Raw genomic sequence first — 23,294 nt, 5'->3', positions numbered from 1 at the left:
ACAGAGCCCTATATCAGCTAGACTGACAGCGCTATAGCCATGACCTGCTCCCTGGGATTTTGCACTGCAGCAATGTTCACAGTCACGTGGCACCCCAGTGAAGTCCCCCCGCGTCACGTGATCTGTCAGCCAACCACATTACGTAATGCGTTCTATTTCCAGAGACAATACAGCACTACGTCACAGAGGGGGTCCCTGCTGTGAGTGACAGCTGCGCTCCGCCAGTGACGTCATCGCACCCATACGGAGCAGGATGCCATCCATGCACCAGAGCATACACATAGATAGTCTCACCAGGAAATGAAATAACACATATGTAAGGCATGCATGTTACATTGCACTAGCACACATATGATATGCACTTGTTTGCATGGGTAGCAGCCCAGGCCCTTGCAGACATGTACACAGACACGTATCACTGTTATCGCCCGGTTAACCATAACTACATATTTAGCTATCTAGCCTGGTGATGACGTCACTACCTCCACGGATGGGACACATTTTTCAGGAGCGGCCCAATCAGCTGAGCGAACAGCTGAGTGGGCGTGTCCATTCCTACATGGGTGTGTCACCGGCAATCCACCGTCCAATTACAGGCCAAGTCGCTTGACAGCAATTCCTGCCCCTCCCTTCAGATGCTCCATTGGTCTGCCCCATGTGTCATCAAGACCAATAGAAAGCGAGGGGAGGGCTCTGTGCCGTGGAAACGTGACCAATCAGACCCCGCCACTGTGCCAGTGGGCGTGCCTGCGCAGGCGAGCAAGGGGCGTGTTTTGCAGGAGCAGATAAACAACAATCCCGGCACTTCCCCCATAGACTTGGTTACTTAGACACCGGTACCAGGCTGAGGACAGTGAGTGAGCAGCCCGGCACACGCAGTCCTAGCCTCAGCCAGCCATCTGTTACCACCTCCACCGCTACTCCGTGCCCTGTCACCACCACTTCTCTCTCCTCCTCCCTGGTGCTGGAAAATGGCGGCCTCGGTCTGTGTCAACATCCAGATGCTTCTGGAGGCGGCGGAGTATCTGGAGCGGAGGGAGAGAGGTGAGAGGGGATCTGTGTACACTCCTGTGTCTGTCCTGTATGTGGAGCGGCCACAAGAAGGCACCTGCCCCATGATACTGCCTGTACAGCAGCCTGAATGATGGCATGGACCCCTCTGATCATCCTGTATATACATAGCTATAGGTGGAGGAGAGTATAGATGGCCCACATCCATGTATACATTGTATATGCATATAGGTGTGTGTCTGGTATACTACTAAGACACGTACTGTGAGATGCGTGCAGAGGACAAACACCTGTGTGTGTTTTATATATGGAATATACAGTATATATGACACTGTGTGCAAGGATCTGTCATATATAATATAGTGAGGGAGAGGATGTGTGATTATATGTGTGTATGTGAGGATCTGTTATATATGTCTATATAGCACATGCATACATGTATGATGTATGTTTGTGTATATACATGTGTGTTCCGAGCCTTCTAGCCAGCTGATAGAGATATATATCATATATATATATTAGTCGTGTGCATATTTGTATGTCTCCTTGTGATCATTCTCGTGCATACATGTATTATTTGGTCCAACATGTGAACATCATCACTCTACATGATACCCACGTGTATGACGGCAGTGATCACACATGTGCATGCCACATGCATGGCTCCCATGTGAATAATGGTTATTACACGTGTATAATACATACATGCGTCATACCCATGTATGCGCTGAGCGAGATCTCACACGTGCGTGGCATATACATGATACCCACATCTACGATGAAAATTATTGTGTGTAGCAATACCTGACACACCTGCATATTATCTCTATACATGACACCCATGTGTATGCTGGTTGATATCATGAGTGTGCACATACCTGACATATATATGTGAAGTCTATTCTGTTGCCTAGCATAGATGTTGTATATACCTGTGCATGTTTACATAATATATATGTATATATTTATTACACACACGATGCAGAGTGAGTCTTTGTGTGCATATTTGTGACTACACAGTAGTAAATATTATGCAGTCATTTCCTCCATATTGCTCAGTGTATGATGCATGCAGGAGCAGTATTATTTACGTGCAGATCCCCCACTGCTGAGCTCCACATGCACGGCCATGAGTGCACATATGAGTGATCCCATTTACATGCCCTGTTAATCACATTGTTAATATTACAGCTGCTCAGGCCTGCTCTGATTCATTGGGGATGCCAGGATGTGTCAGTCAGATGAGGTGCCCCTCGCAGCACATGATCCCTGGCATCTGTAGTACATATCGAATGCAGCTCCACTGTGTGCTAATGTCGTCTCCATAAACCTGTAGAGAGCCAGTCCTAATCCCATCTAGACTTGGCATTGCCAGGCGCTGGCATTAGTGTGAAAGCAGTAATTACCAGGCAGCGGCTCTCCATAATACTTGTTAATTATCCTCCAAATATTTTTTCTCTTGTACTGGCTGCCTATTATTATGTTAATATATTGAATAATTCACGTCATGCAGCAGTGTGCTGCATGAAAATGGAGCCGGCCTCTTTTTTTTTTTTTTTTTCTTTATCTATGCTCTGACATATAGAAGCTCCTGCTAAAAATAGAGAAGATTTGCATTAAAAGGGAAAAAAAAGTGTCCTCTTCCTAGAGGTGGAGGTCTGCGGTGTGGGGTGCAGGGGCTGTACATAGTCAGGAGTCATTACGTGTGCATGTTACTCTCGGTCAACAGATTCCAGGGGGAGGGGGTAATGATAATGCTGTGCGAGCAGGAGGAGATTGGGTTTATTATATATATATGTGTATGATATGAATTAAAATAAAAACGTGCTTCTAAAATGCCCACAATGCTTCAGGGTACGAACGTGCTTCTGCAGATTCCTGGGCACATGGCTAATGAGCATTTCTGGTTGTCATATGTATTAGTGCATGTATTCGGCCTCAGCAGTATTTTATATAATATTTCTATAGAGATTTATATTTAACATATATACAGTGTGCATAAAGGATGACTGCTGCACATGCTCATCGGCTTCCTAGTATCCGAGCATCACAATATGAGAAGCCCGTGAGTGCACCTCACCATCTTATCTATTATCATCTACTTTATCTTTTTCCGTAATATAACATAGGTCACAATGTGCCAGTTGGTTACCAACCTATTATGGCAAAGTTGTATGTGATTTGTGACCACATATTTGGATTTTTTATGCCTCGTAGGTTGCAATGTCACCCAATTAACCTACATTAGATTCAACATAACCAAAGTCATCGTGTAGTCTTAGCTGTAACCCCAGTGCAGCCAGATATCAGTCCTAACCGCTGAGGCAACATGGTGACTATGGGGTTAGCTAGCACTATTATCTTACAGTCGGGGATGCAGAGGGTGCATTTGCATTGGGGCCCAGGAGCTTTAGAGGTCCATAAGCATTGGCATCGGTATTGAGATTGCAGCTTCCATCTGGCCCATAAACCAAGGAGAGCCACAGATTACCCGAACCACACTAAGGGGGATTAAACTCCTTAGCACCCGTAACCATCACTATCAAGAATTCACTATAGGGAAGAGGTCAGGGGACCCAAGACAACAGATTGCATCGGGGCCCACAAGACTTTAGTTATGCCACTGCTTACAGTCCTGGGTTCGAATCACATCAAGTTTCTATGTTCTTCCCTTGTTTGTGTGGGTTTCCTCTGGGTAATATGGTTTTCTCCCACATGCCTAAAATATACTGATGGGTAAATTGGCTTCCTGTCAAACATCTGACCTTTGTGGGTGTTGGGGATGAGCGCCTGTATGACAGCCACTTACTCCCTTACTCCAAAATGCCCTGTGTGCTTTTTTTTGGTCCCCGTGAAAAAAAGGTTCATTATAAATGTTTGTCATTGTCCTCTTTGCCTTGCAGAAGTTGTTGCATAAAGGGATCTATGTCGAAGCCATCCCGTTTGTTGCTAAAAGGTCCTGTAGATTTTCATTTTGGACGCATTTACAATTATATTAGGGAACTGCATAAATAGCAATTTCCTAATATCCCGATCATATAGCCATTGTACCCTGGTGTGGGCCAAGGCTTCTTCCCTGCAAGCACCATCATAATCTAATGACTGTTTATGGCATCTTGTAATCCTCCAGTGTTTTGTTATGATAATTTGCAATGTCTTGTTGTATTTGATAGATTTTATTGTACGTTTCTGTTTGAGCATTTGTTTTGCATGTACTGTGATGGGGTTGTGGAAAGCCATGTTATTGTGTCACTTGTGCATGGATTTCACATGTTACCGGGTTAACGGTTGTATGTCTCGTGTCATACGCAGAAGCCGAGCATGGTTATGCTTCCATGTTGCCTTACAATAGCAAGGAGAGAGACAGCTTGAAGAGGAAAAGCAAATCGAAAAAAAGCAGCAGTAGCAGGTAAGCTCGGCCCTGTCATGCGCTACAGTCGCTAGGAGTTTTGCTCAAAGCTCTCATGCAATCCACATGTGACATTTGGCAGACTGCACACCCCCGTGGATTCCTGCCTTCATTGAGAAACCTCTTGTGATTCCTGCTCTTGTTTTCCTGTGAAAAATGTGTCTGAGCTGTTAAAGCAGTGAGAATGAGAAGCAGATTGGCCTGGCAAGTGAGGAGAATGCGAGGTGACATGTCTCAGGTATAGCGTGAGGATGGCGCGGCTGGCAAAGTGTGTATATGAAAGCAGGGATAAAATATTAAATGGGATTACACCTAATAAATGAGGGCCTAAACTACATGTAACGGATCTTCAGGGCTGCAGTGCGTTTATGTAATAGCGCTCTAGGTGCAGGCTACGCTAAATGTGCACAGACATTTTACATCTGCCCTGAGCTTTGATAACGCTGTCGTTGGGTCAGGATTATTACTCGCACTTTATTCATTATGGGTTCTTATAGGGGCATTTTTGAGTTTTCAAAACTCAACGATAGGCCCTTATTCACATCACGTATGTGTTGAAAGCATGTTTTGATTTTATGGTTGTGTTGTGGAATATCAAGTAAAAAACAGATTTACCTGCTTTTTTTTAGAAAAAAATAAATCTATACTTTATATTGAGTTTGATCCATGAACTCAGATGACAATTTTTTATTTTTTGTTTAATTTTTTGCTTTTCTATTGACCCATAGACTTATTATTGAGTGATTCCTAAAACGGATGAAAATGCAGAATGTCCCTCTTTGTATTTTTTACAGACTCGTGGTCCATAAATAAAACCAGACATGTAAATAATGACATTGAAATCAATGGGGGGAGATTTCTGACGACAGATGTCTGTCTAGGCCACCAGAAGATGGGCCTCATTTATGACGAGGAGCGCACCTTGTCCTAAATCGGGCGCATCCTCTGCAGGGCCGTGTGCCTGTGCTGAAATCTACACCAGCTCATATCTGGCATAGACTTTAGTCTTAAATCTGATGGGACCGGTGGTCAAGACCACACCACATCTGCCTATAGGGAAAGTGGCAAGGATGGTGTGACATAAGTCACAATAAAAAATAAAAAAAATGTCAATAAGGCTTTATATGTAAGACAGGAATCTGAATGTGTATCCCTATTTATGTGTGAAATTTGCACTTTTTCGGGACCAAACAAGCCAGGATTGTTTTGGATAACCCCAGCAAATTTGGGGTATAATGTTGAGTTGTTTCAGGTTCACAATGGTGTATAAAGAAGAGGAGGTCACATGGCCTATCTCCTCATAGGATAACGTAGGATCTCGCAGCGGGGAACATCTATGTATATTAGAAAATGAGAAGTTTACATATGTAAATATGGCCGCCTGGTGTTGTTGCAACTTTTATACTTGTTCAACCTTTTTCTGATTGTGGGCATAGTAAAGCGATGAGCAGGAAACAGACCGCCATTGTCAGCTATGGTGGGGGGTCTCTGGGTAAAACATTGGTTGTGTAGGCCTCTTCGCTGTTAAGGTGGGGACCCTTCACCTCACTAGGCCTCAGTGCGTGAAACTTTCTGGCTTTGGTTGCTGTGGCAACGATTGCTATGTAGCTTTCGTTTTATAAAGTGTTCTTGGAAAACGAAACCTGTATTGTGATTGGTTGCAAGGGCTATTTTTTTTTTTCTTAAAGGGCCAGTTTCATAAATGAGGCCGAGCAGAGGACAAACTATCTGGGGACTGTGCCTCAGTCCTACAGCCTCAAAGAGATGTTTTCATTGATAATAGACAGTCATTAGCGAATTTTTTTCCCTGTGATAACCTAAACCTGTCCAGCACTCTGTTTTTTGGGGTTTTTTCACGTGGCCACAGTGCCGAATATATTATGGCTGCTAGTTTCGACCCATTTTTTTGTTTAAAGTTCATGTTTGTTGCGTTCACCTCTGATCGGGGTTGTCATGTCATATTTTTTTCGAAACACCTTGATGTCTTGATCTGCCAAAAAAACTGCAATATAGCCACATAGTGTGAATACAACCTTAGGCCCGGGACACACATTATATATTCGCAGCAAATTAGTAGCTGTGAAAATGTCGGCAGCGAACCCACTATGCTGTACAGTAGAAGTGTATTGGATAGTATATACCGTATATACTCGAGTATAAGCCGAATTTTTCAGCCCAGTTTTTGTGCTGAAAAAGTCCCCCTCGGCTTATACTCGAGTCAGCAAAAAAAAAAAAAAATTTTTTTTTTGGAGGGGGGGGGGTCTATGACCAACCACAATATCAATGTATAGAATCTCCCATAAAATAGTGCAAAAAAAAAAAGGAAGATTTAAAAAAAAAAATTAAAAATAAAAGTTCTGAAACACTCCTAGAATACATACAAAAGTAGAAAAATGACTGTGACACACATACACATTAGGTATCCCTGTGTCTGAAAGTACCCGGTCTACTGAATATAGGGGATCTGCAGTGCTTCTATTCCATCGGGTAGGGGTTAATAGGAACACTGCAGAATAGCCTATATGCAGCCAGGCTGAATTCCAAGTGGGGGGTGAGGGGGGGGAAGTCCTCAAGCTTAGGGAAGGGGCAGACAGACAACCAAAACACCCCCTCCCCTTCCCCAGGGTCTACTGCACCCAAAAACTCCAGCCATTTTAATTTTTGAAAATTTTCCAGCAGCTGCTGCTTTTCCCCCCTAGGCTTATACTCGAGTCAATAAGTTTTCCCAGTTTTTTGTGGTAAAATTAGGGGGGTCAGCTTATATTCGGGTCGGCTTATACTCGAGTATATACGGTAAGCAAATCACATTCATACTTTGCAGAAAAAACCTGCAGCCAAAAGTGTCCTGTGCTGAGGTTTTTTAACTTGCAACATGGTATTTATTGCAGCGTGTCCACCGTTTTTTGGTATTCTACGGGATGTCAACAGCAGACCAGACACCTGTTGCCTTTACCAGATTTTTTTATTTTATTTTTTTTAATGTAATTTATTAACAAACCTTCCCCCCCCCAAAAAAAAAAAAATATCTATGTAGAGGAAAAAATGAAATTATATATACACACACATAAACTGGTTTCTGGCACTTTCATCCAATATGTCCATTATCCAACTGTTCTAAATTTCAACGTTATCTTTTTGTATATTATATTGTTTGGTATTGTTGTGTGTGTGTGTGTGTATGTGTATATATATATATATATATATATATATATATATATATATATATATATATATATATAGTGTGTGTGTGTATATAATTTATATATAATCACACACATACAGACAGACACACTTACACTTGCACACACGTGTTCAGCATATTCTCCTTTACTGGCTTCCCCTAAGGATTCTATACAGTATATGGAAATAGAGAATGGCTCAGCTGTAACCACAGCAATATGAGACAGGAAGAGGCAGCCGTGTTGTGGCCGTCCCGACCATGTGCGTCGTCGCCGGGCCTGTTAGAGGGGCTGATTATACAGCGGATGTCTTGAGGTGACAGATGACAAGGTCACCCAGAGTTCGGGTCTAATGGGGCATTCCTGGTGAAAACTGTCACCACCAAATTGGTTGTGTGAAAACCATTGACATGACAAGATTATGGAAATGGCGCGGCTAATGTATTCACTGGTTCATACAATATAATTCCAGATATAAATCCTCATTTTTCCAACATGGGCCGATTCTAGTCACCGACTACTGCTGCAGTGACACAAATCGCAGCTGACAGTTACCATAGAAACCATATATATCATTTGCACAAAACAATAAAATGGGTTAATAGCGGTAGCGCAGCACCACCTGCTTTATAGGGGACCCCGAGAGGATACACTTCAGGGCAGAGTATGGCGGCGCACATTATAGGTCCTTAATCATTATGTGTAGAAATGTTGTCAGCGAGGACGGTCCTTAGTAAATGGGCAACAGTATGGTTTTCAGACCCAATAATAAAAGCTGGGGCAGGACCTTATTTGTCAGGTGAGGACAGGTTCTGTACAGGGGGCCCATGATGTCCACTAAACCCCTTCCTGAGCAGACTCTGGCCCATGGTCCTCTAATTCGTCTGGTCTGTTTTATCAAAACAACCAGCGGCCACTACAGGGGAAATGTAGTACTACAACCTGGCCTTTCGAGTAAATGGTCAATTATGTAACGCAATGACAGGCCAGGTCTCTCCAAAGTGACAACCTCGTACATATTAACTCCCCACTGGCTCATAGACAGGGCTTCTGAACAGGTCTCCAGGGCTGTAGATTTGGAGTCAGAGTTTGGACTCCTTTTGGGTGGAGTGGGAAGAAAGTTACCTACTCCAGTTTATAAATAAAATGATGATTATAATTAAACTCTATTAATTAAAAATAAAGCTATTACTAGTCTATAATTAGATGTATAGCTTGTTACATATTCACTTTCATAGGACTCTTCCTTCTCTAGAGGATCCTTCCTGCATGTGTCCTACCATGGGAGTCAGTCGGTGATTTGGCATACTGACTCCACCGCCCTGCCGGTTACCCTCCTGTATTGCGTCCATGTGGATCATCCCTTTAAAGTGAGTCTGTCACCAGAACCCAGCCAAGTGGATCAATACATTAGGGTCACCTGTATCAAACCGTGTTTTCCCTGGTAAATTGCTGCCTCCTTGGCACAAATATCACCTTTTTGGCAATACGTCAATGAGCTCTGTGGAGCAACAAGGGCAATGCCTATAATGCCGCTTACCTTTTTGGAGCAATGATGGTGCGCTTCTTGCTGGGTTCTGGTGGCAGATTACTTTTAAGAAAGAAACAGGACTGACCACAGTTCTTTCACATTCATCTGCCAAGCACAAACGTCTACATAGCAGGTTCCAGACATGGTCACCTAAAATTATAATACATAGAATAATACCATGATGTCTGCAAGGTTTTTTGCAACACACACACCCATTCAGTGTGTAGCTTCCATTGTAAGGATCATGGCAGTTACACACGTGATGAGAAAAGACAAGGGTCACCACCTAAATCTCCGGCTTAACTATTTAATCAGCAGGAGTTTGTCAATAGGGGAAATTGACTAAGATCCTATTTGCTTCCGATCTGTGTCTTCATTGATGGCAATCCCTGTGGGATTTCATGATGGCTGTAAAGTGCCTTTGGGTATTTATCAGTGGCAGATTAATATGTGCCTACTGGATGCTGAACACCGCAGGGTCCCTGTAGCCATAAAATTTGGGCAGTAAATTGGAAAACCTGTTATACATCTGCCTGTGTGCAAAATGGATTCATGCACACCCTTATCAATTCGACCAGTACAAGGTTTATCACCCGACTCTGGAAATAATATATAATATGCAAAGTATCCTTTCCTTTGCTCCTTCTGCCCTGACAGTCCAGCCACATATCCGTTCTGTAGGGCTGGCATCATGTTCATCGGGCTGAGCTGTTCTGTAGGGTCCGTCTGTATAGTGGTGCGCTACAATCTAAATTGACATGATGTGTTACAATGGATCTTCTGTGATCCAGCTATCTGCAATCTAGAATAGCTGTTAAGTTGGCCTTAAAGTATTGATTTCAGATGACCATACGGTGACTGACATGTCATTGCTCTGAAAAGAGCGACATTTCTACATCTCTCCTCAATGCGCAGGTCAACCTCTGCTTTGTGACTAGTAGAGATAGTGAATATTGAGAAGGTCACAAGAGAGAAGCCCCTATATGCAAGCCCCTATATCTTGGACATTACCTTAATTTATGCCAATGACAAAATAACGTAAGTATGTTATACATATATCAGCCTCTACTTCAGTAGTGTAGTAATCCCAATAATAAAACAACTTCTCTATTTACTCACTATATCAAACTATAATGCATCAATAGTCTTCTACACGGAAGTAGCATGTACTAGATTTGCAAATAATCTGTGGTGACTGCTCCCTCCTAAAGGTTCTTTTTAAAGGAATATAAGCAAATCAGGGCCAGAAATAGAAATACTACAGGCCTCCTGCAGACTTTGATGCTGGCGTTCTGCTGATATGCCCCTTGGTGAATTGTGCACCGTATAGAGCATGCTGTGACTATGCCGCACACCATACAATCTCTATGGATTTTTCTTTTTATTCCACCCCATGTTGTTTGGCTTTCAGAATCCATTCACGAGTCTCCTACTGGGCTCAGTGTTTTATGACTTTGTTGCAGCTACAATAAAGCCTCGTGCACATGGCTATAGTATAGGTCAGTGCAATATGTGTCGGCTATTGGGCAGCATGGAAGCTCAGTGGCTAGCAACATGAGCAAGGATATCCAAACGTAATCCGTTTTGCATCCAGTTTTAGCAGGTTATTACTAAAATGGATGATCTTATTGTGGCTTTTTTTATTTATTTTTTTTAATGTATTTATTTTTATTTTTGACCAAACCCACTGATCTGTTTTTAACAGCCATCACTCAGATCCAAATCCTTTTTGAGGGCTATTAAAAACGGATCCATTCACATCAATGTGGATCGAGTGACGACGATAGAATATGTAAATTTTTTGGGGGGGCAGACCTGTGAAACTGTTCATCAAAAAAAACAGACATGCGAATATAAAGGTTAAATTTTGTGGTTTTTAAAATGGGAATGTGATGGCTGACTATGTCTGTTGTGTGACGATAGCCACATACAGTATGTCATGCACCATATGGTGGCAAATGTAGCGCATACTGTAAGACTCTGTATGACCTATGTGACAATGGCAGGTTTCCCTCCAGGGCCTTCGGCGTCCTAAAATTAAAAAAAATATATATTTTAATATATTCACACACACTTATATACATATAGCTGGTAGATACAGTATACTAGTCAGGTTGGTAATCACCATAGAAATCTACAACCATTGACTTCTTCAGGTTGTCACGGCCTGTTCCAAGAATAGCATTTAGGAGTTAGTCAGAGAGTTGTGACCAATTCTTTCCTTGTTGTTGGTTTCGCGATGATAACAACTATGTAATAAGTGTCATTTTCATACAATCCTGTAAAAATGACATCTGAATGTAATCTTCCACCTCTGGGCATAATTCTAATCTCTCAGGAATGAGAGATTATGAAGCTGTAAGCTTGACGCACGGCCGTCTGTCTTGTTTTTCAGCAATGTCTTCCATAGGTTCTGTCTTTAGTAAATATGTGAATCACTCCATCGAAACACCAGCCCTTTATAGTAACACCTACTTCTTTCTGCTAGCCATGTTTTTCAAGTTTGCTCACGTGTCACCAGCGGCTTACTAATAATTGCTGTCAAGTTGTGGATTTCGGTATTTGAGGAAACACCTTGGCAGGTCATGGGGGACATTAGTTGTGTTTTTCGCTGATGTTTTGTCTCATAGAACTTAATGATGTAAAGGAAAATCCAGTCAGAATGATTCTCGTTTTCCATAATGAAATGGAATCAATAGAAGGATTCTCGGGTCTGTCAGAAGAAACATCAGTTATAAAGTAAACCTATATGGACACATTTATCAAGTCCCTACGACATTTTTGTGGGGTGAAAAAGTCACTAAGTCCCCCACCAGAATTTTCACAAAAATTTTTCTGGCATAGGTGATGCATGAAATGTACGCCAATGATAAAATGGCGCACCTTTCGGGCACAGTGCCTACCAGGATGCGCCTGATATATGATAAGGCCTCAGGCAAATCCTCCAGCATTGCAGGAAATATCAAGATAAATCCTCCCATAAGTACTGTAGCACTGTTCACACAGGTCTGTTCTTTTGTCATGTGTTTTTTTTTTTTTATTATTAACAAATTTGCAAATGAGTGTCCAAATGCTGCCATAGGGCACACCAGGTAGTACTTCAGGACTAATTTGACAATCATGGAGTCCGTTTTCAGAAGGGAAAAAAAAAAAAAAAAAAGCCATTCATTCCTAACATGTAGTTTCAGCCATCTAGGCCGATCACTTTTTTGGGGGGCAACATGTCATTAGTTGGTCTGGTAAAATGAATATTATTAGATATGGGAGTAGTTTGGTCTGTCCAGTTAAGTTCACATGTGAATTACCTGTGGCGTAATTTTGGACCTTGAGACGTTTTTTGGAGCAGTTTTTGGTAAAAAAAAAAAAAAACACTTTTGAAAACTACAGGCGGTTTCCCCTCCTGAAAAGTGGATGGACTGTTTTTGGCAAAAAATCGCGAAACGGTTTCCGCCTCCCATTCACTTTTATTGCCTTCCTGAGGCGGAATCCATCTCAAGCAAGGTCATGTCGCTTCTTTTTTCGCTAGCGGAAAACAGAACGCTAGCGGTCTCCATAGACCACCATTGTGAGGGCGCGTATTATGACTTGGATTCCGCGCCATAATCTGCCCCCTCTGTGCCCGTGTGAACGGGCCCTTTGGTGATAGGAATGAGCTGCAGTACTGGGCACAAACCCGTATGCCATGAGCCACGGTTATATTAATAAATAAAGGAGATGGATGCTAAAACTCAATAAGTTACAAGAATTTTAATTTGGATTAAAAAAAAAAAAAAAAATTACAGATATGAATGTTTGCTTTCATACGGTTTTCTTAAAAACTTTTGCCGTTGCAATATTATGCTATATCACAATTCCGTTGATTTTTCAGGCTCCTCTCCTAAGATTCAGAAAGAATGATCATAATGTAATATCAGAACACATCACATAACATAAGTCCCTGTGGAGAGTCAGAATAAAAAATTATATGAAGGAGGCCATCGGACCCCAGAATGTATTCACATGGTCATCCATTGGACTGTATATTTGTGTCTGCTGTGAAGAGTCACAGTCATCACAAGTATTACACTAAGCTCACATTGGCGTAGGTTGCCTTGTCTTTTGACCATCAGAGGACCAGAACAATAGACAGGCAGACTGCTAAAATAGTGGTGACTTACCGAGCCTGACTAACCCTATTGACTATAATGGGATCTAGTTTATAAGCTGAATGCAGTAGACGTAAAAGACATGCGTGCAGGAATTTTTCATCCACCGATTTCAGATTGACAGTGCCATAGAGTCTCGATGCAAATGTGAACATGGCCTTATCACTATTATGCCATTTCTTTATATTTTCCAGTCCAGATTGCTACATCAGAAGCACAAGGCTTAGTTACTGGAAATAGATATGATATTGTGTATATATTGACTAGTGATGCTCCTCCACGACAGATCATTGTGCTGTATATAGGAATTGCTTGACATGTTTTCTGATAACATTGACAGGGAGGGTCATCCGTGACATGAGAAAATATGGACGGGGTGAAAGGATCTGTTGGGATAAGAAGCCATTGTGCGATGGTGCACGGTTTGTCTGTCTATACAAGCTTCACCTGTTCTGGTGTCTGTCACATTTTCTGCACCATTGCAGATGTTATTAACATGACAAAACACAACCATATCTAACAGGTTTGAGCCCTGTGAGTGCTGGCTGCACAAAAAGGGTCTTGTTGGGGTTGGATTTTCTTTGTTGCCATTTGTATCAGCCTTGAGGGCTATTGATCTAAAAAACGCCATCATTAAATGGTCATTCATATGATAATCTGGGGAGGGGGCTGGGAGGAGGGTCTTTTGAATGGGTAACCTGCCTTTATTCCCAGCAAAAACATGTTACCTATTGTATTTTTGCATTTTTTTTTTATTTATTTATTTTTAATTTTTTTTGTTACTTTATTTTGTCACAGCCATACTGATAGGCTATAGGTCTCAAAGTAATGAAAATGTGGCCTCTATGGCTCATAGCAACTAGTTGTATTCTGCATCATGCACATATTTTATGGACCCTGGGCATACATGCATATTATGGAGATATGATGCCATGCAGATCATGCCACGTGGCATGTCCGTAAGACAGACCCAAAGACACACCATATGACACACGTGTATACATGGAATTATGACGTCCATAAGATCTTACTTTGACACCATTTGCTTTATTAGGTCCAGTTTCTTCTGTTACATCTATTAGCTTACATTTGTCTTGCAGAACGCATGGCAATGTTATCACCCGCCATTCACATTACATTTGCTTGGCATTAAACCTTTGCTGGCTGGTACTGCCGCCTTCTGTACTATGGTTTACATCTATACATTGTGTTCACCTTGTTAGCATTTTACTATAGTAGTACACTGCCACTACTGAATGTTTTAGTCGAATCCATCTGGTGGTTTGCTGTGCCAAACCTACTTCTCATTCATTTTGGTGCAAAGAGGGAAGAGATGACATTTTACGAATACTGAACACTTCCGATTTTAAGAATCTATTTGAGAATTTTTTTTTTTTCAGTTTCTTATCTTAGAAGGTTTATAATAGACTATAATTCTCATACAATGCAATATGTACCGTGTAAGCATTAGTTGGGGGGGGGGGAGCTGTTAATGAATTTCTAGTTCCTCATTAAAGAGGCTTTGTGGGGCTTTAACCTTGATGCCCTATCCTTATAATAAACCATTGATGGTTCATCGATGGAGGCTCAACCCTCTAAGATTCCCGCTGATCAGCTGAATGATGCCCCAATATATGTAGCATCACCTTTATTGCTAAATCTGGAGGTATTAGGTTGTACATCTGCAAGCCTCGGACCTGGTCTTATCCACCATCATATATCCCATACCTGATTTGATCACCGTATTGTATTACTGATCTATAAAGTGCTGTGGAATATGTTGGGACTACATAATAATGTATTAAGATTATTCTTGAAGAAGACCGTAGTCTATCACCCGTCTTTGCTCCGTATGGATTACATTTATGATCCCACCTAGACACACCACGTTCTGTCCTCCTCTGGTAACAGGTTCACCCACACATCTGACATTAATCCGGCCCCGCTTTTAACAAGGCCACGTTTCTAATATATAAGTGGCGCTGTAATTGTAAGCCTAATATTAGAGAGGATGTGACTAATTCATTGGTTATTTTTGCATTTCAGATCAACCCATAATGAAATGGAGAAGAACAGGTACGTCCAGTCTCCTTACACGTTGTTTATTCATCCAGACACTTCTTCCTGGAAGAATCCCCTGTCATTACCTCTTCCTCCCTGTCATGCGAAGGCCTCAGCGGTGGCTTTTGAGCCGGACCACAGCGTGTCACTTGTCACCCCATTCTCTCTTTGAGTCATGAGGGATCTATTTTTTGCGTCCGTATTGATGTTTTTGTTTTTCTTCTTTTCCCAATTCTGCCCCACCCTGGTAATTGCCATAATTATTGGGTAGACTTGTGTCATATTTCCCTACTTCACTAAAGTGGATCTACAGGGTCCGGTTTCTGCTGTAGCACATTTTATTCACGTAGTAGATTTGTATTGGATATTGTAAATGTATTATGATATTAGTAGTAAGGTTGAAGTCTATTGGCTCGGCCGTCATGGTCAGACCCATAGACTTTGAATGCAGCAGTTTTGTACATGCATGGCCGTTGCAACAGTTAATGGGAATGGGGGTCTCGTAGTCAGTGGGGGTCTCAGGTGATGAATGACTTATACTATCTTGTAAGAAGGTAATAAATGTGGATATTCCCCTTTAATATTTGTGTATGAATAGTATGCTCAGTCAGACCCTGCAAAATCATTGACAGTGCCAGATAGGAGACTTGGAGACCCATTTAACACATACTTCTAGTTTCACAAGGAAAGGAATATAGTGCAGGGCTATCCTGAGATCACTGTATAAACCATTTTTTGTGTTAAGATGCAACTTGGTCTCTCCGAAGTCCCTGCAGCCTCCTGCATTATACTGTACGGTGTCTGATCCGGTTATTGTCTTGAGCCCGGCACCTGGTGCTATAGAGTCTCCATGGTGCTGAAGATATAGTCTAACTACAGCAGGACACTTGCTAGACAGCTGCACGAGTTTCAGCCTCTACATGCTGCAAGCTAATAGCAGAATTGCATAATACAGTCATTTGGCAACTTGATTCTTGTGACAGTACCAACATTATAATACTATTTCTTCTGAAGGTGCAACTTAAGCATATATTCTGTGCATGCTCTTAGTAAGGAGGTACAGCAAGTGCAATCTGGGCGTTCCTTAATGTGGAAGTGCTCTTGAGTGTCTGCAGTAAATGCTCCGCAGCCCTCTCCTAAGCTCTTTTGGCTCTTGGATTGGTGCTAGAGCCATCGCTCAAGTGGGCAGTATTTGTGGACCACTTCAGCATGAAGAAATACCCAGCGTGTACCTGCTGTGTCTGCTGATACTAAAACCATACACAAAGGTATGTTCAAATGGGTCGCCAGGACTTCTGTCTAATACTGTGAGCAGTTCTGCAAGGTCAAATCTGTTGACAGATTCCCTTTTTAGTTCTCCTATTATAATTTACCTCATTGTCTATGCAATGGGTCAGCAACCTTCGGCGCTCCGGCTGCTGTGAAACTACAACTCCCAACATGCTCCATTCACTTCCATGGGAGTTTCAAGAACAGCAGAGTAAGAATGCATGCTGGGAGTTGTAGTTTTACAACGGCCGGAGTGCCGATGGTTGCCAACCCCTGGTCTATGCAATGGATAGGTTGCTGACTTGTGGGGCTCCAACCACTGATACTCCACAAATCCCAAGAACAAGGTTGTGATTTACTCCCATTGAGTACGTAGCTGCGGTGGACGCATCCACCTTTCCTCTCCATTCATTTCTATGAGAGCACCAGAAATAGCTGAATTACAGGGCTTGACAATCTCTGGTACTTCCAATGTGTCCACCACTACATTCTCAATGGTGGGAGTAAAACACTACTTCCTTCTCATGATTGTTAGGGGTCTCAGTGGTCGGATCCCCACCTATCCACATGGATACGGGATAAATAATTTTCATGGCTTAACCCCTTAAACAATTTGAGGACTCTAAGGATAGTGTGACTGTATAGCTGGCATCTTCTTGCCTTTCTTATTGTTTAGGCAATAACTAGCCCTACACATGTTACATAAAGCTGTACTTGGGGTCAAGTACCTTTTTAGTCTGCTGAGGGTTAACAAACTGATCTCGATTGCTCATTGCAACCGTTAATAATTGGGGCATAGCAATGTCTGATCACCTATATAGACCATGCATATGACCGTCTCCCTATTAGTTGAGCTGTAATCTCTTTTCTCTCCTAGGCGGGCGCATTTGCGGCTATGTCTGGAAAAGCTAAAAGTATTGGTACCGTTAGGTCCTGAATCTAACAGGCATACCACACTAAGTCTCTTAACAAGAGCAAAATTGCACATAAAGGTGAGTGCTAATACAGGTGAGACCAATTTGTCCCATGTAAAGTCACTTTACACGGTCTAATTTTGCTTCCTTTCTTTATCTTCTATAGAAACTTGAAGATTGTGACAGAAAGTCACAGCACCAAATAGAGCAGCTACAGCGTGAGCAGCGGCACTTAAAAAGGCAGCTAGAAAAATTTGGGGTAGAAAGAATAAGAATGGACAGTATAGGGTCAGCGGTGTCATCTGAGCGATCGGATTCTGATCGGGGTGAGTGCTTCTCCTCAGTCCTCTTCCCCCTCCTTACTTGCATCATGTATATCTCCTTACATCAGAGTTACAAGTGCGTGTTCTCGCTCATAGAAAAGAGAAGCGTACCTGTCGTTAGTACTTTATAGAAATATGTAACACATGTATACGTGAAATATATCTTATTAGGGGGAAGTGGCATCTTTCTCACCTTATGGCAACCGATAGTTCCCCTTTCTGTAACACAGGCTATGTGGAAATCTACTTAGAAATCAGTCTAGATGGGGGAGGAGGGGGATGCAGCTGAAGGGTGTATGAAGTTTGGAATCCTCTACTCACCATATACATTTATTTTGTGTGTTCCCACAGAAGAGATCGATGTAGATGTCGAGAGCACAGACTATTTAACAGCAGATCTGGACTGGAGCAGTAGTAGCAGCAGTGCCAGTGACTTGGACGAACGGGGAAGCCTGCAAAGCATTTGCAGTGATGAAGGCTATTCCAGCGCCGGAATTAAAAGGATAGAACTACAAGACAATCCCAAAGCCAGTGTTACCCTATAAACCAACAGTAAGAAGGTGAGGGGAGGGGGGAGAGCTTTCAAGTGTCCCAGCAATTCTTCACCCTCCTTCCCAGTGCTCCTCCATCAGAGACTGTCTTATCTAGTGACTGCATTCAACACCATATTCTTGCACGTAACAAAAAAAAACAAAACGCCCACTGAGACTCCCGGCTCTGTTTGTTGCTTCCCTTCCCTAGAGCTCCTGAGAGGTACATGGGTGTCAGTTTACATTTTAGATCACACGCTATCCCATCAGCCATTGTCCTCCAGGAGACTACATTCCAGAAATCAGACGAAGCACTCAAATAGAAACAAGTATATGTACGAGAGGTGCAACAAGCAAGTGGTCAAGATTGTGACTGCGAGTGTGTGCCGCTCGCCTTCTGCACCCGTCATCTCCACCCACTAGATTTGACCAAGCACACAGTTTCTGCTATCTCCCTGCAACACGGAAAATTTCTTGCATCACCTGGAATACACATCTGGGAGCGGTATGAAGGATTTATGTCAAAAGCATCTTGCTTTAGTTTACAGCTATTCTACTATCCAATCCGAAGCTGCCAGGAGGCTACAGAAGAAGGGACGTGTTGTCTCTATTCCGTCATTCTGGCTCCAAACAGTGAGAATGCTGCTAATACAGATCTATATCTAGAGATATATATATATTTTATTTTCACACATTTGTGCACCTAATGTTGCACTGAACCCAGCAACACTCTAAAGAAACACAAAGCTGGATACTTTCTGGCTTTTTAGGGAGATCTATAAAGCCACTGTTCTTTTTGATTTAGGTTGTTGGTGTCTGTCTTGGCTCTGATAATGGAGTCTTGTCTGCTAGCGGTGTATGGGTCATGGAGTCCTTGTTTCTAGCTTAATATTGGTGTATTATTTAGTTGCTGTTCCCAGTTCTGGCAATAGGTGGCTGTCCAGTTGTGGGAGAACCAAAAGTCCCATCATGTCTTTGACTGTCCAAGATGGGTTGGGATATGTCATTCGAAACATCTGGAGATCCACGCATTGCTTAGGTTGATCCTGAGGGTGGGCACCTGGTCGCTAGCTGTGCATTTTCAATATAGGCCCTCAATATATTCTATTTTTTATTTTTTTGGTGTCTTTCCTAAATCTAACCCCAGAAGACTTGCATCTGTTTAGAGAGTGCTCCTTACAAAGACAATGGCAGCCTTGTTCAGTCTGTTTGTAGAACACGCAGTGCTTTGGACACAGCTTTTACAACCACTTTGCAAAAAAGCTCTTTAGCTAGGCTGGACATCTACAACTCCCAGCATGTGCCGCTGCGTAGATTTAACCCAAGCAGAATTTTCTTTTCTTTCTGTTGGGACATTTTTTGTTATTTTCTACCTCATGGAAAGATGAACAAGATTTGCTCAGTCCTTTGAGTGCAGAATATCAAAATGTCTTGCTTTTTACTCCCCTTCTTATATAACCAAACCTGGAATGTGTGCCCCTACGCCAGCAGTGGATAAAACAGGGGAACCGTGGGGGGAACATGTGTATGTGACTTTTAATGGTTAGGTGCGGTAGTATTGGGTTTTGTGTTTTGTCTGACCACATCTTTAAGGTGTTCTCCTTCTAAATGTATCTCCAGAAAAATCTGATTACTAATGCAGGGACAAATGGGGGAATGACTTCTACCAAACTGCATGTGATCTTCTGTAGTGACAGTCCAACTTTGACAGCTGAGACATCTAAGGCAAACTTTTTGCTATAGATACACTGTCATACAGCCTTCTAAATGGCATTGTCAGACAGGTGCTAAGATCCTATCCAGCAAAATACAACTAAAAATGCATTGAGGTTTTTTTTTGTTTTTTTTTCATTCTCCTATTAAATGTATAGGTAAAATGCTCGCGATTCCACCGCATTTTTCCTGAGATTAACCACAATCTCATTCACTTTCCTGCTACTGTAAAACGCAGTGTCCTACAGCGTGGGGCCCTTGCCATATACTTTAGTTGTTTGGCCAACGCTAATCTCCCAATACACATACATACTCAGCCAGGCTGAGTGTGCATGTGTCGTCTTTGAGGAGAGGGTAGTAAGCCGCTTCCCGATTCCTCCGATAGCAGCTTGTCTCCTCTGAGATCAAAAGGATCAGATATATTTTAACTACCTCGATCCAACATAAATCTAAGGTCTATGGCCTGCCTAAGATTTGCTCGAACCGCATTAGTAATCAGATTTTTATTTTTTTTTATTGTGGAGATTTTCTTGAAATACTGCCCCTGGCTTCCAGTCTAGGACTAAGTTACAGTGTGTTGCTAGTGCCCCTCTTGATATTAGGCCTTATATAATGGGCATGCACACACACTGGAGCAATAATAGAGTAATTATTAACTTTTCATTCACCCGCTAATGGGATACTTGGTTCTTACCGCCATGTCATACCATTCATTAGCCTATCGTATTAACAATAGTATTTCATGTCCCTCTCTCATTTTTATTTATTTTTTTTAACCTTCTACAATCTCAAACCTAAATACCCCATTTGAGATTAACCAGCAATGCAGATATCCCAATCCTTTCCCCCAATCTCTGCTGCACCCAATGACTAAGTTCCAGTCAACCACAACTAAACCAGAATTGGGCCGTCACAACGGTCAGCGCTAAAGGGCTTACGGGAACATTCGCCTAACTAACAAAGCAGGGCTGACGTAATTCCAGACTTAAGTATTCTATGAATATTTGTACACCAGTGCAGGGACAGGCCATGTAACCTAGTTCAGGTCTGACGCGTCCACAATGGATGGCTCTGTCTCTTTTCTGCTTGCCTACCCCTCGAGCCTCTCATATTATCCACTCTGCTTGAGTTTTCTACGTTTCTAGGAACACGTTTAAGTTATGCTACTAAAAGAAAAAAAAAAAAGCACACCTAGTTGTATATAAATCACATTAAATCTATTTATTCATGTTTTGTATAGCTAATGTATTAGAGATTCTTATGACTTTGTGCTTTTATAAATGTTCTCCAAACCTTTTTGTATGTATATAAATATATAATAGAGATCTCTATCTGCAAATTCGAAGAGTGTGTTCTCTTACACACCGGACTTTAGCACACCTTTTACCTACTCTGTAGCATTATCCTAAACGATGGTGACATGGTCCGGAGACCATTCACTTGACAAGGCCTTGTAGAATAATTTTTGGCCTCCTCTGCCAGGCTGAATTGGGAAAGCTTAGCGTTACCAGTACCATAAATGTCTCTCGTTGCTGCTATCCTGTGTTAAGTTTATCAGCACTGTCTACTTTCGGCAAAGACAATGCCTCCCATGAGACACTGATACAGCATTAAACGCCTCAGGGGTGACGGTGCCAGCACTGTGCCAATTGTCCATCCAAAAAAAAAAAGAAACACTACACCATATCCAATCCGGCTACGGGAGGGGGGGGTTGAGGCGTTTCCTTTTGAGATTAAACTACTTTGTCCTGTATAGGGTGGTCGCAGCCATTCTGTGAGCCCAGTCGATATTCTCGTGAATGCAGCTTATCATTTCAATGGATGGTATCGCTCATTTTATATTGAATTGATAGACGGAGTATTGGTTTGGTCTTCTACAATATGGCCGCCTCTGCTGTATGTAGAGGACCAGTATGAAATGGCAATAGTTTTTCTTATTTTCTTTATATTCTTTACATCTATGTATTGTGTTTCGTTGTGTGAGTTTGTTAAAAAAAAAAAAAAAAACTAAACCGCGGATAACCGCAGAGGAAGGAGGATAGTCACAATTTATGGCATTGGGTGCTAGGTGAACATTAGGCATCTGCAAAGTGACTAAAGTTGCTAATGACCATCTGAATGAAAAAAAAAAATACCTTTTGTTTGGCTATTCCTTTAAAAATTTCAGTTTTTACCAAAATTACTAGACACGAATCATTCTCAGGGACAACAGGACTTTGTTTTGTAGGGGTTAATATTTGCTAGTTGCCGTGTGTGGCAGAAACTTGGGGTAGCTACGGATTTGGAGATGGGTATTTGGGTCGGTGAGTCAATGCTACCACCCTTTGATTTCAAGTCCCATCCTCCAATTTTCTGCAGCGGTGATGCAGAGATTTCCCCCCCCACTGTCCAGGGTATTCATGGTAAAACCTACCCCGCTATGTGCCTCTCATAGTGCAATAACCCTCCAAGGTTGAATTTTATTTTTTTTTTTTTTGGTTATTCCTTCTGTTTGAAGATATTTGAATTATTTACTCCAAAAAATTGCAGAAAAACCTGCGGCATACAGGGTCCATTTGTATCATGTCTCGGCATCAAACAGTGTTTGTAGGTGACACAATGCGCCTGACCCTTTATGTATAATAGGGGATGTGCACAAGAACGTGAGGCTTACAAGATAAAAGGAATCCTACTCCAAATATGTTTTTACCTTGCACAACTTTACAGTGGCCCATTTTCTCATTTGGCAATTTTATCCAAATTTTCTCAGTGAATAGTCACTAGTTGTGTTTAATATTCTTATTTGTGGGGGAATTGGCTGACCGTTCTCTTTAGGGTAAGCTTGATAACCAATGGATTGACAAAAACAAACTTGAAACTAAAGCTGGCCAGATATATCCAATAGCTAAGAGCTGCTATTCCTCTTCAGCCCCCTGTACACAAACACACTTGGTTTGGTTAAGTGTCTGTGTCCTGAATGGGGTAAGGGTAAGTTCACAAAGGGTTTTTTGGCCTGGAACCTGAGGCGGAGGCCGCCTCAGTTTCCAGTCCAAGATACAGGTAGCTGTGCATCGGCATCCAGTCGCGCACTCCGCTCCGTATTAGGCCCAAATGAATAGGCCTAGTACGGAGGAGGGAGAGTCTTCAGGTGGATGTCACGAGGCGAATCCGCCTGAAAGAGAGTGTCGCTTCTTTTTCCAGGAGCCAGAATAAACTTCTCCCGAAAAAAA

The 23,294-nt window shown here is 42.1% G+C and overlaps 1 protein-coding gene across 2 annotated transcripts; it reads left to right on the top strand.

The window, feature by feature from the left end:
* The first annotated feature begins 759 nt into the window (after positions 1-759).
* On the top strand, positions 760-18,964 carry MXD1 (MAX dimerization protein 1). Of its 2 annotated transcripts, none has more exons than XM_075273060.1 (6): positions 760-1,044; positions 4,324-4,420; positions 15,322-15,351; positions 17,483-17,597; positions 17,686-17,845; positions 18,197-18,964. In XM_075273060.1, exons 1-6 carry the CDS (start codon positions 972-974, stop codon positions 18,385-18,387), a joined length of 666 nt encoding a protein of 221 aa, XP_075129161.1. In that variant the 5' UTR covers positions 760-971; the 3' UTR covers positions 18,388-18,964. The 2 variants fall into 2 exon arrangements, with proteins under 2 accessions (XP_075129161.1, XP_075129160.1); XM_075273059.1 differs by having other exon boundaries at positions 18,194-18,964.
* The last annotated feature ends 4,330 nt before the right edge of the window (positions 18,965-23,294 follow it).

Source organism: Leptodactylus fuscus, chromosome 5 (genome assembly GCF_031893055.1).
Source record: "Leptodactylus fuscus isolate aLepFus1 chromosome 5, aLepFus1.hap2, whole genome shotgun sequence".
NCBI lineage: Eukaryota > Metazoa > Chordata > Amphibia > Anura > Leptodactylidae > Leptodactylus > Leptodactylus fuscus.
The sequence above is the reverse complement of the archived record's forward strand: the minus strand, read 5'-3'. Positions and strand labels throughout refer to the sequence as shown.

Bases quoted from the DNA above. Each gene is read 5' to 3' on its own strand.
- MXD1 (XM_075273059.1), top strand. From the start codon at position 972: ATGGCGGCCTCGGTCTGTGTCAACATCCAGATGCTTCTGGAGGCGGCG. The intron at 17,598-17,685 runs GTGAGTGCTAAT...TATCTTCTATAG, and splicing joins GAGCAAAATTGCACATAAAG to AAACTTGAAGATTGTGACAG. The intron at 17,846-18,193 runs GTGAGTGCTTCT...GTGTTCCCACAG, and splicing joins GCGATCGGATTCTGATCGGG to AAGAGATCGATGTAGATGTC.